The sequence below is a fragment of the Oncorhynchus nerka genome, unplaced genomic scaffold (assembly GCF_034236695.1).
Source record: "Oncorhynchus nerka isolate Pitt River unplaced genomic scaffold, Oner_Uvic_2.0 unplaced_scaffold_4856, whole genome shotgun sequence".
NCBI lineage: Eukaryota > Metazoa > Chordata > Actinopteri > Salmoniformes > Salmonidae > Oncorhynchus > Oncorhynchus nerka.
The window spans coordinates 1-14274 of record NW_027036452.1 but is presented as its reverse complement, the minus strand read 5'-3'; the positions used below and the strand labels follow the sequence as shown (position 1 = coordinate 14274).

At 40.5% G+C, this 14274-nt stretch overlaps 1 protein-coding gene across 1 annotated transcript; it reads right to left on the bottom strand.

Annotated features, from left to right (window-relative positions):
* Positions 1 to 11503: 11503 nt before the first annotated feature.
* On the bottom strand, positions 11504 to 13899 carry LOC135566458 (perforin-1-like). Its single transcript, XM_065014164.1, has 3 exons — positions 13792 to 13899; positions 13179 to 13379; positions 11504 to 12640 (listed from the first exon to the last, which is right to left on the bottom strand). The coding sequence occupies exons 2-3, from the start codon at positions 13335 to 13337 to the stop codon at positions 12380 to 12382; spliced, it is 420 nt and encodes a 139-aa protein (XP_064870236.1). The 5' UTR covers positions 13338 to 13379; positions 13792 to 13899; the 3' UTR covers positions 11504 to 12379.
* Between the last annotated feature and the right edge of the window lie 375 nt (positions 13900 to 14274).

Below are 14274 nucleotides of genomic sequence, written 5' to 3'. Positions count from 1 at the left end.
GTGCTTTTAAGTTCAGCACTAGGCTTAATCTGGGTCATCAGACCTCAATGCTCATAAAGAGAAATCCATGAAAATTCAAATTCATAATCACTGACATATTAAGATAAAAAGTAAACACTTTACGCGATGAAATAAATATCCAGACTGAGACCATAACACTGAGATGCAGCTTTCTTTATTGATGCCATCGTCATATCAGATGAGTGATCCAATATTCAGTAGGGACAAGGTCCCAGGGAGCATTTGGCATATGATCAGTTATTGGGGTTAGTTCATTAACAAATGCACTTAAATATGACAGACATTGTGATAGGGGTGAGTACATAGTATGTGCGTCTCTTAGGTCAAGAGGGTGTTTGGAATGAGCGTGGGGTCAAAGGTCAGCGTCGTGTAACGGTTGAGGTCCTTGCTGGTCAGGGGCATAAAACAAATCACATTTAATAAAGCACATTGCATGCATGTCGTTGTATATGCGGGTCTAAGGGGGAAAAAAATGGCTTTTCAAATCTGATTCCATGAAATGCAATGTCATTTTACATGACTGGAGACGTTACAAGAACGTTTTTTAATAGCACACAAATGACCAAAATGGCTACTCCGACGTCGACATACTGAGATGAGTTAAACAAATGACGCGGTCTTTAAATGCAACCCTGTAGCATAGGCCAATGAAAAGTATGGATGCACAGATTGTATGAGGAGGAAATGATACCTCAATTGCTCTTAAATACAAGTAAAACTAAATGCATGCTCTTCAACCGATCGCTACCTGCACCTACCCGCCTGTCCAACATCACTACTCTGGACGGCTCTTGACTTAGAATACGTGGACAACTACAAATACTTAGGTGTCTGGTTAGACTGTAAACTCTCCTTCCAGACCCATATCAAACATCTCCAATCCAAAAGTTAAATCTAGAATTGGCTTCCTATTTCGCAACAAAGCATCCTTCACTCATGCTGCCAAACATACCCTTGTAAAATTGACCATCCTACCAATCCTCGACTTTGGCGATGTCATTTTACAAAATAGCCTCCAATACCCTACTCAACAAATTGGATGCAGTCTATCACAGTGCTATCCGTTTTGTCACCCAAAGCCCCATATACTACCCACCATTGCGACCTGTACGCTCTCGTTGGCTGGCTCCTCGCTTCATACTCGTCGCCAAACCCACTGGCTCCATGTCATCTACAAGACCCTGCTAGGTAAAGTCCCCCTTATCTCCAGCTCGCTGGTCACCATAGCATCTCCCACCTGTAGCACACGCTCCAGCAGGTATATCTCTCTAGTCACCCCCAAAACCAATTCTTTCTTTGACCGCCTCTCCTTCCAGTTCTCTGCTGCCAATGACTGGAACGAACTACAAAAATCTCTTAAATTGGAAACACTTATCTCCCTCACTAGCTTTAAGCACCAACTGTCAGAGCATCTTACAGATTACTGCACCTGTACATAGCCCACCTATAATTTAGCCCAAACAACTACCTCTTTCCCCAACTGTATTTAATTTATTTATTTATTTTGCTCCTTTGCACCCCATTATTTTTATTTCTACTTTGCACATTCTTCCATTGCAATACTACCATTCCAGTGTTTTACTTGCTATATTGTATTTACTTTGCCACCATGGCCTTTTTTGCCTTTACCTCCCTTCTCACCTAATTTGCTCACATTGTATATAGACTTTTTTTTTATTATTTTTTTTTACTGTATTATTGACTGTATGTTTGTTTTACTCCATGTGTAACTCTGTGTCGTTGTATGTGTCGAACTGCTTTGCTTTATCTTGGCCAGGTCGCAATTGTAAATGAGAACTTGTTCTCAACTTGCCTACCTGGTTAAATAAAGGTGAAATAAATAAATACTTCACCAACTTTCCAGTGGCACCCAGTCATCCTGTAATGGGTGCGTGTTGGTGGCAGGGAAGTCAGGCGCAGGAGAGTGAACTTGGTATAAACAGAGCAGTTTAATAAATGCTAAAAAACTCAGAAAACCAATATATACAAAAATAATATAAACGGGTACAAAACCCATCGCACTCCAGAACATGACTTGAGTAAAACATTCAACAAACAATCACCGACAAACACATGAGGGTTAAATACACAACATGTACAGATACATTGACAAACACATGAGGGTTAAATACACAACATGTACAGATACATTGACAAACACATGAGGGGAAACAGAGGGTTAAATACACAACATGTACAGATACATTGACAAACACATGAGGGTTAAATACACAACATGTACAGATACATTGACAAACACATGAGGGGAAACAGAGGGTTAAATACACAACATGTACAGATACATTGACAAACACATGAGGGGAAACAGAGGGTTAAATACACAACATGTACAGATACATTGACAAACACATGAGGGGAAACAGAGGGTTAAATACACAACATGTAATTGATGGGATTGGAACCAGGTGTGAAGGAAGACAAGACAAAACCAATGGAAAATGAAAAATGGATCAGCGAAGGCTAGAAGGCCGGTTACGTCGACCGCCCGAACAAGGAGAGGGGCCAACTTCAGCGGAAGTCGTGACACATCCAAACTGTTTTTTCCCCGCAATTGCATTTTTTATATTATGAAAGGCCTTTTAGCTGCTGACTGCTGTTCATTGACAGACACATTGACAGACACATTGACAGACACATTGACAGCCATATTGACAGACACATTGACAGACACTTTGACAGCCACATTGACAGACACATCGACAGACACATCGACAGCCACATCGACGGACACATTGACAGACACATTGACAGCCACATTGACGGACACTTTGACGGACACATTGACGGACACATTGACGGACACATTGACGGCCACATTGACGGACACATTGACGGACACATTGACGGCCACATTGACAGACACATTGACAGACACATTCGACAGACACATTGACAGCCACATTGACGGACACTTTGACGGACACATTGACAGCGACACATTGACAGCCACATTGACAGCCACATTGACAGACACATTGACAGCCACATTGACAGCCACATTGACAGACACATTGACAGACACATTGACAGCCACATTGACAGCCACATTGACAGCCACATTGACAGCCACATTGACAGACACATTGACAGACACATTGACAGCCATATTGACAGACACATTGACAGACACTTTGACAGCCACATTGACAGACACATCGACAGACACAACTCAACAGTCAGCTGTTCGATATTTGCCCCATGGACTGCCCAATTGTGGGATTCCCGACAGTAGGCCTATATGTGCTATGGCTAAATGATGCTCTCTGGTGAAGTATTTTCAATGATTTAATTTATTTCTGTACAGACAGGAGCAATTAGGCCTTTATCATTTAACAAATGTATTTGACTTGATCTGCAGCACTTACAGTTTATTGTGGCTATGTTTTCATCCCCAAGGCCAAATAATCAACACTTCTTGTTATTCAAAAATAAAGGAGGACCAAGGCACTCTTCATATAATTAATTACAATGCCTTTATTAGTATGGCATGTTCAATAGAAACAAAAAACGACGAGTTTCGGCTGCATGGTCTTCGTCAGGGAGGACAACAAAAACGACGCGTTTCGGCTGCATGGTCTTCGTCAGGGAGGACAACAAAAAACGACGCGTTTCGGCTTTATGGTCTTCGTCAGTGATAGAGGAATTCTAAATTCCTTTAATGTTTTAATTGCCAAAACCAATTAGCACTCATTTCTAATTCATTTAATGAGTTGTAAGTTCATTAATTATGCATGAAGTAGATCGAGACCAGTCTTAAAAGCCAGGTTAAAGAGCGTTTAATTCCAGAGAGTACTGACCCAAAATACAAAGAACATTACATTTTAAAGAAAGAAGACATAAAATGACGTCATCAGTTACACCCCCTCTCTCCGATTCTCACAAGAACCCATTGTTTTAGGAATGGAACATTTTCCCAGGCATTTCTTATCTGTCTGAAAAGCCACAGCATCCCTCCCTAACCTTCCCAGTAGACACAGACACAATTCATTTCTGCTTACATTTTCAGTAACAGTACAATTAAGAACCCATACTTTTCAAATCATAACATAATAGTATTAGCATAAATGGTTCTAATCATTAATGAATACATAATTGATCATCTAAACTATATTTTCCTCTATCAGTCAGGGAGGACAACAAAAAACGACGCGTTTCGGCTGCATGGTCTTCGTCAGGGAGGACAACAAAAAACGACGCGTTTCGGCTGCATGGTCTTCGTCAGGGAGGACAACAAAAAGTACTACCTTTTAGTGTTCTGATACTTCTAGCTTGGAGTTGTATTTTTATGATAACTTAGCTACAGTATTTCACCTTTTAATGTGTATAGTATTGCTCACTAGGTGTGTCCAATCAATTTTGTAACCACTCCCTCTTCCAAATAGGGCTAATTGGAAAAGCTGTTCAAAAGAGGACATTGTATTCCTTTTATTTTTGTCCTCCCTGACAGAAGGCCATGCAGCTGAAACGCATCGTAAAAAAAGCAACAACTTTGTTTCTATTGAACATGCCATGCTAATAAAGGCATTTTAATTAATTATATGAAGACTGCCTTGGTTCTCCTTTCTTTTAATGACCAATTGACCCCTTTTACCAAAGAGCACCTTCTGTCTACCAAAATGTACTATTGAGTACCTTAGTAGCTCTTCCCTTCCTCCTCTTTCTACTTCTTGTTATTTGTTCAATGGATTGTGGTCAGGATCCCATGAGGTTATTGCATAGGTACGCCTCCTTTTATAATAACATCCTATTTAAAACAGTCTATCAGCAAGTAGCCTACAATTTCAAGAGAGTAAAGTCAGTAAGACAATGAACAAGTATTTGTATCTTATCAATTATTTTCCTTTTTTAGCCCATAGTGGTTTAGTTATATTGTCATAGAAACGATGCAGGCCCTTTTTTAAACAATTGTAGCACAGGTTCTATGTTCATAATGCTAATAAGAAAAGATATCAAATTACTTGAACAGCCTTTGGGAAAAGTGTAAAAATATATACAGTATTTGCATCAGTAGACTAAGTGACTGAAATGCATCAGAAACGTATTGGAGGGTTCAGGAAGGCGTCAAGGAGGCTAATCAGGAAGCGGCTACAGGTCTAATGTGTGCAGAGAAGAAGTGCATTGCTTTGACTTGCTAGACTAATGATCATGAGCACTCACCTCAACTTAGCTAACATTTTCCCAGGCTAATATTTTACCCAGTATCCAAATGGAGAGTCAGTGAAAACAAACGTATGTTAGCTAAGAGCACAATGTTATATTATTACATCATCATGTATTATAACCAGTGGAGCACAATGTTATATTATTACATCATCATGTATTATAACCAGTGGAGTCGCCTGGTGGAGCGCAATGTTATATTATTACATCATCATGTATTATAACCAGTGGAGTCGCCTGGTGGAGCGCAATGTTATATTATTACATCATCATGTATTATAACCAGTGGAGTAGCCTGGTGGAGCGCAATGTTATATTATTACATCATCATGTATTATAACCAGTGGAGTAGCCTAGTGGAGCACAATGTTATATTATTACATCATCATGTATTATAACCAGTGGAGAAGCCTAGTGGAGCACAATGTTATATTATTACATCATCATATGTCCTAACCAGTAGGCTTCATTAGACACAATGTTATATTATCATCATGTAGCCTGTGGTGGAAGAAGCTAGTGTTATATTATTACATCATCATGTAGTATAACCAGTGGAGAAGCCTAGTGGAGCACAATGTTATATTATTACATCATCATGTATTATAACCAGTGGAGAAGCCTAGTGGAGCACAATGTTATATTATTACATCATCATGTAGTATAACCAGTGGAGAAGCCTAGTGGAGCACAATGTTATATTATTACATCATCATGTATTATAACCAGTGGAGAAGCCTAGTGGAGCACAATGTTATATTATTACATCATCATGTATTATAACCAGTGGAGAAGCCTAGTGGAGCACAATGTTATTATTACATCATCATGTATTATAACCAGTGGAGGCCTAGTGGAGCACAATGTTATATTATTACATCATCATGTATTATAACCAGTGGAGTAGCCTAGTGGGCACAATGTTATATTATTATATCATCATGTATTATAACCAGTGGAGAAGCCTAGTGGAGCACAATGTTATATTATTACATCATCATGTATTATAACCAGTGGAGAAGCCTAGTGGGCACAATGTTTATATTATTACATCATCATGTATTATAACCAGTGGAGAAGCCTAGTGGTAGCACAATGTTATATTATTACATCATCATGTAGTATAACCAGTGGAGTAAGCTAGTGGGAGCACAATGTTATATTATTACATCATCATGTATTATAACCAGTGGAGAAGCCTGGTGGAGTTATATTATTACGCAATGTGTATAGCGCAATGTTATTACATCATCATTATAACTAGTGGAGAAGCCTAGTGGAGCACAATGTTATATTATTACATCATCATGTATTATAACCAGTGGAAGTTATATTATTACATCATCATGTATTATAAATCCAGTGGAGAAATGTTACATCATATATTACATCATCATGTTATATTATAACCAGTGTGGAGTAGCCTAGTGGAGCACAATGTTATATTATTACATCATCATGTATTATAACCAGTGGAGAAGCCTAGTGGAGCACAATGTTATATTATTATTACATCATCATGTATTATAAATCCAGTGGAGTAGCCTAGTGGAGCACAATGTTATATTATTACATCATCATGTATTATAACCAGTGGAAGCCTAGTGGAGCACAATATTATATTATTACATCATCATGTATTATAACCAGTGGAGTCGCCTGGTGGAGCACAATGTTATATTATTACATCATCATGTATTATAACCAGTGGAGAAGCCTAGTGGAGCACAATGTTATATTATTACATCATCATGTATTATAACCAGTGGAGAAGCCTAGTGGAGCACAATGTTATATTATTACATCATCATGTATTATAACCAGTGGAGTAGCCTAGTGGAGCACAATGTTATATTATTACATCATCATGTATTATAACCAGTGGAGCACAATGTTATATTATTACATCATCATGTATTATAACCAGTGGAGTAGCCTAGTGGAGCGCAATGTTATATTATTACATCATCATGTATTATAACCAGTGGAGTAGCCTAGTGGAGCACAATGTTATATTATTACATCATCATGTATTATAACCAGTGGAGAAGCCTAGTGGAGCACAATGTTATATTATTACATCATCATGTATTATAACCAGTGGAGAAGCCTAGTGGAGCACAATGTTATATTATTACATCATCATGTATTATAACCAGTGGAGAAGCCTAGTGGAGCACAATGTTATATTATTACATCATCATGTATATAACCAGTGGAGAAGCCTAGTGGAGCACAATGTTATATTATTACATCATCATGTATTATAACCAGTGGAGAAGCCTAGTGGAGCACAATGTTATATTATTACATCATCATGTATTATAACCAGTGGAGAAGCCTAGTGGAGCACAATGTTATATTATTACATCATCATGTATTATAACCAGTGGAGTAGCCTAGTGGAGCACAATGTTATATTATTACATCATCATGTATTATAACCAGTGGAGAAGCCTAGTGGAGCACAATGTTATATTATTACATCATCATGTATTATAACCAGTGGAGAAGCCTAGTGGAGCACAATGTTATATTATTACATCATCATGTATTATAACCAGTGGAGAAGCCTAGTGGAGCACAATGTTATATTATTACATCATCATGTAGTATAACCAGTGGAGAAGCCTAGTGGAGCACAATGTTATATTATTACATCATCATGTATTATAACCAGTGGAGAAGCCTAGTGGAGCACAATGTTATATTATTACATCATCATGTATTATAACCAGTGGAGTCGCCTGGTGGAGCGCAATGTTATATTATTACATCATCATGTATTATAACCAGTGGAGAAGCCTAGTGGAGCACAATGTTATATTATTACATCATCATGTATTATAACCAGTGGAGAAGCCAGTGGAGAAGCCTAGTGTGGAGCACAATGTTATATTATTACATCATCATGTATTATAACCAGTGGAGTAGCCTAGTGGAGCACAATGTTATATTATTACATCATCATGTATTATAACCAGTGGAGAAGCCTAGTGGAGCACAATGTTATATTATTACATCATCATGTATTATAACCAGTGGAGAAGCCTAGTGGAGCACAATGTTATATTATTACATCATCATGTATTATAACCATGGAGAAGCCTAGTGGGCACAATGTTATATTATTACATCATCATGTATTATAACCAGTGGAGAAGCCTAGTGGAGCACAATGTTATATTATTACATCATCATGTATTATAACCAGTGGAGTAGCCTAGTGGAGCACAATGTTATATTATTGTCATTCATGTATTATAACCAGTGGAGAAGTTTAGTGGAGCACAATGTTGAGGCATTATTACATCATCATGGCTGTAACCAGTGGAGGTTTATAGGAGCACAATGTTATATTATTACATCATCATGTATTATAAACCAGTGGAGAAGCCTAGTGCTTACACAATGTTATATTATTACATCATCATGTATTATAACCAGTGGAGTCAGTGGGTTTTAATGTTATATTATTACATCATGTATTATAACCAGTGGAGCTTCTAGTGGAGCGCAATGGAATTTCTTATGTCCCCCAAACTTTGAACGGTAGTGTACACTCAGCACAATGTTATATTATTACATCATCATGTATTATAACCAGTGGAGAAGCCTAGTGGAGCGCAATGGAATTTCTTAGTGTCCCCAAACTTTTGAACGGTAGTGTACACTCAGCCTCTTGTAAATTGAAGGAAAATAATGAGAACACAGAGAGATGAAATAAAAATGATTTTTGGGGAAGCTTGGCTTCCTTGGCATCCATGAATACATGCTACTGCCTTTCACAGAAAAGTTAGCAAATAACAAATAATAGATACAAATGATATACTTACTCATGATATACTTACTCATGATATACTTACTCATGATATACTTACTCATGATATACTTACTCATGATATACTTACTCATGATATACTTCAGTCTTCATAAAACAATTCATTTTTACCATATTTTTATTGTTGTTGAAATAACAGCTAGCCTACAATTTGACAACGAGGTGTTTATCATCTTTAGCGTGGCAGAATTCTCATCATTATTTTTCACCTGTTAATCCCAGACTCCCAGTAACCAACCAGTAACCTCTCTCTTAAAGCTCATTGGAGGAGAAGATCCAATGTCCCTCCCATGGACCTTCTCCTCCAATGATCTTTAAGATGAATTGAGGAAACAAGGAGGCAGGAAGTAAGGATTTGACAGCCAGTAATGTTTTCATACACAGCCAGTCCAATGTGTCCATAAAGGGGAGGTTACTAGTTCTTTACAATAATTTCATCCCAAATGGCACCCTATTCCCTATATAGTGCACTACTTTAGACCAGGGCCCATAGAGTGGGTAGCGCACTACACAGGGAATAGGGTGCCATTTGGAACACAAACAGGGACTAATAGCTGAGTGACGTATCATGTGTCATCATGACGTATTCCCACAGCAACACATTTTTCCACACCTGTGTTTGTTCAAGCTGGCCTGAAATGTGTTTGGTACGCCTCGTTCAACCTCGTTCTGCCTCGTTTCCTTACTCGTTTCCTTACAGCACAAGAAGAATCCAGCTTAGCTATCTGTACATCTGGCCGGGTACACCACAAATAGCTGAATACTGCTTTCTTACTTAATCACAATCCCCCAAAAACAACAACCTTCTTTGCAGGGGAAATGCTATATTATTTGATTGTTTACATTTTTAACAGTTGTGAAAGAGAACCAATGTTGAATCATGAAGATGCTGCTAATTAGATACTATGACAGTAAACAAACACATTTAGCTTAAAAGGTTTTCTTAATTTCTCTCTCTAGGAATTGTACTATTTTTCTCAAAAACATTCCGTTTTCTCTAACAGAGGTTCAATTACCTTGTTGAAATCATAATTCCACAGTTTTATTGACAATTTGTGGCAAAAGTCCGGTCTCCACACTAAACATGGTAAGAGACTATGATTGAAAAGATGTAAGCCTCATTGTCAAATTGTAGGCTAGCTGTTATTTCTATAACATGAATATGGTAATTTGGTATTTCAGTGAAGAACTAGAGAGAGCCAGACTGAGACCATTGTGCAGGGAAACAAGATTTGTATTAATTGATGTCATACTAAAGTGAGGATCAGAGCAGGCCAGACACAGTGGCAGCAGGCCAGACACAGTGACAGCAGGCCAGACACAGTGACAGCAGGCCAGACACAGTGACAGCAGGCCAGACACAGTGACAGCAGGCCAGACACAGTGGCAGCAGGCCAGACACAGTGACAGCAGGCCAGACACAGTGACAGCAGGCCAGACACAGTGACAGCAGGCCAGACACAGTGACAGCAGGCCAGACACACTGACAGCAGGCCAGACACAGTGGCAGCAGGCCAGACACAGTGACAGCAGGCTAGACACAGTGACAGCAGGCCAGACACAGTGACAGCAGGCCAGACACAGTGGCAGCAGGCTAGACACAGTGGCAGCAGGCTAGACACAGTGACAGCAGGCCAGACACAGTGACAGCAGGCCAGACACAGTGACAGCAGGCCAGACACAGTGACAGCAGGCCAGACACAGTGGCAGCAGGCCAGACACAATGACAGCAGGCCAGACACAGTGACAGCAGGCCAGACACAGTGACAGCAGGCCAGACACAGTGACAGCAGGCCAGACACAGTGACAGCAGGCCAGACACAGTGACAGCAGGCCAGACACAGTGGCAGCAGGCTAGACACAGTGGCAGCAGGCCAGACACAGTGACAGCAGGCCAGACACAGTGACAGCAGGCCAGACACAGTGACAGCAGGCTAGACACAGTGACAGCAGGCCAGACACCAGTGAGTGACAAATGTTAACTCATTCACTACTGCAGTTCTAAGGTAAATGTGTAGACACTAATTACAATGAACTAACTGTAGGGGGGAGGTGGAGTTTTGTACTGCTCAATGTTCTAGAATCGAGTCTGTTATGATGAGTCTGAGGATGAGGTCAGGGGGAGGACGGTTTTTCAGCTCAGTTTGAAGAAAATGAGAAATCCATGTCAGAGGATAGGGGTTAGATGGGGGCCGGATGTTGTTGTTGGTAAGAGCAGGCATACTCTCTAGTTGAGGGTGTAAGGAATCAATAATATGTATAAAACCCTAGATGACTACAATTGGCCGCTGTTTGGAAGCCACTGCGCAGCCATTCAACTCCTTCACCATTCAACTCCTTCACCATTCAACTCCTTCACCATTCAACTCCTTCACCATTCAACTCCTTCACCATTCAACTCTTTCACCATTCAACTCCTTCACCATTCAACTCCTTCACCATTGTAAAAACAATTTGGGATTATATAGAAATACATTTATTGTTGTCAACATTTGTTTTTGCCAAGTATAATCTATTATATATGCCTTAATGCATACTTTTAAAGTATAATAAAGTAGCGTTTTTAGAGAGTACCAATGTTACTGTCCCCACTACAACAAAGAAAGACTTAAATACATGTAATTTTGTCCGTGACATCCTATGGAGGGCTGCTCTTTATGAGGAGAACCGATATGGCGGCGGCTGGCTTCAATAAGGTTTGATTTGATTTGATTTGGAATGAGAAAGCAATGTAACAGATGAGGGGTCAGACAATGGAGGAGGAGGTCTAGCTACTCTAGCTGAGTATTGTTGGATTACAGTAGTTGATGGAGGGGCTCTATGCTAGGCTAGGTGCTCTAGGGTGTAGGGTAGGACTAATACATGGTCTACTATAGAGGCTCTAGGGTGTAGGAGTAGTACAGGGTCTACTGTAAGAGCTCTAGGGTGTAGGACTAGTACAGGGTCTATTGTAGAGGCTCTAGGGTGTAGGACTAGTACAGGGTCTACTGTAGAGGCTCTAGGGTATAGGAGTAGTACAGGGTATACTGTAGGGGGATCTAGGGTGTAGGAGTAGTACAGGGTCTACTCTAGAGGCTCTAGGGTGTAGGAGTAGTACAGGGTCTACTGTAGGGGCTCTAGGGTGTAGGACTAGTACAGGGTCTACTGTAGAGGCTCTAGGGTGTAGGACTAGTACAGGGTCTACTGTAGAGGCTCTAGGGTATAGGAGTAGTACAGGGTCTACTGTAGGGGATCTAGGGTGTAGGAGTAGTACAGGGTCTACTCTAGAGGCTCTAGGGTGTAGGAGTAGTACAGGGTCTACTGTAGAGGCTCTAGGGTGTAGGAGTAGTACAGGGTCTACTGTAGAGGCTCTAGGGTGTAGGAGTAGTTCAGGATCCCGCCTGTCTTCAGGAAACATTTATGTTGCCAAGTTCCAATCTTGATGGCGCGCTCGCAGGTCCCCAGCAGGTTGTCGAAGAAAATGTCGCTGTCGTACACCTCCAACCTCAAGATGTTGTTCTCACGGGCGTTGAGGAAGCTGAACTCCTCCTTCCAGCTGGGGTCGTGGTTGTTGTTCTTCACCTCTGTCCTCCCGAGAAAGCCGTGCGCTCTGAACACCTGGATAATAATGAGAATGGGTTGGGAGTGATCAGTGTGATCAGCCAAGGAGAGCAGATCAGGAGAGCAGATGACCAGCAGAGAGCAGATCAGGAGAGCATTGTCTCTTTCTTCAAACTTTGGATTTAATTAAATTAATGACACACGATTTGGTTCAGGACTCCAGCCCTGCAGGTGGCAGTAAATTACATATATAAGCTTTGTGAAAATTGACTACTTAAAAATGGAGATGGCTTTAATGGCGCTGCCCATGCTCAGATACAAAGACGAGTCCTCTAACTAACTCTATGAATTCTGATATTAATGCTGAAAATGATCCTAATATTTTTGTACCTTTATTTAACTAGGCAAGTCAGTTAAGAATAAATTCTTATTTACAATGACAAACCCTCCTCTGACCCGGACGACGCTGGGCCAATAGTACGCCGCCCAATGAGACTCCCAATCACGGCCGGTTGTCTTGCCCGGGATCGAATAATCCTAACATCACACATCAGCTATCATGGTGGACAGGTGACTCAGGTGAGGAGAGATTTACCTCGACGTAGGCATCAGGGGTCCCTAGCAGGCTGCTCTGCAGGTCAGTGGCATGGAGGTTGAACACCTTGAGGACCATAGGTTCCTCTGCTGCATAGATCTGGACCACAGTCAGAACACACACCACCAGCAGGCACCACGGGAGAGAGGAGGAGGACATGTCTCTCAGTCTGATAGGGCTTGATCCGTGGAGAGAAGACAACTAGAGAGAGAGGGGGGGATAGGGAGATGAAAGGAGAAAATATAAGCACATCACCTGTTTCCCTAAGAGCATGTCACAGAGCATGAAGAGCAAGAAAAGAGACATTAAAATACATACATAATTAGAAGATAGAAGGAACAGGATATATCAGGACAATACCCACTGGTCACAGTTCAAAGTCTACTTCTGATTTACATTTGGTTGTCGTTGGATTTAGGTTACATTGATTACTTTTTGCAAATTCAGAATTCCACGTTGATTCAAAGTCATCACATAGATTTTTGTATTTTTGTGGAAACAATGTTTATTCAACCAGTTTTTGCCCAGTGAGTTCTATACATAATGTCCATTTTCAAATATAATACATTATAAAGTAAACTCTCGTTACATGACTCCCAAAAGGTCATAATACCTGTGTTCTGTAGAGTCTGGAGACGAGTCTGTCTGTCTTAGGGGGAAACAACCACTTCTGGGTTTTCCTATGCCCTCTCACTGTTTATAAAGACCTCACCTGTGCATCCACAATATACCCTCAACATACTCAAACAGATTCTTTGTCCCAAATGACACCCTATTCCCTACATAGTGCTTCTACTTTTGACCAGGGCCCTATAGATCCTGGTCAAAAGTAGTGCACCATCTAGGCCAGGGTGTCATTTGGGACACAGTGGGCCAATGGAGACAGGTGGCCTGTTCTCAGTGATGCCTCAACCAATGAGATAGCACTCTGTTGCTAAACAACAGCAACACCTACAAGTATTATTAACCTCTCTGATGCTGATGAATGAAGGCCAGGCTTTTGAATTAACACTTTGTGGGCTAGTTTTCTGGACACAAATTAAACTTGGTCCTGGACTACAAAGAAAAGCCCTTTCAACAGGGATTCTACATTAAG

Bases quoted from the DNA above. Each gene is read 5' to 3' on its own strand.
- LOC135566458 (XM_065014164.1), bottom strand. From the start codon at position 13,337: ATGTCCTCCTCCTCTCTCCCGTGGTGCCTGCTGGTGGTGTGTGTTCTG. The intron at 12,641-13,178 runs GTAAATCTCTCC...ATTATTATCCAG, and splicing joins CCCCTGATGCCTACGTCGAG to GTGTTCAGAGCGCACGGCTT.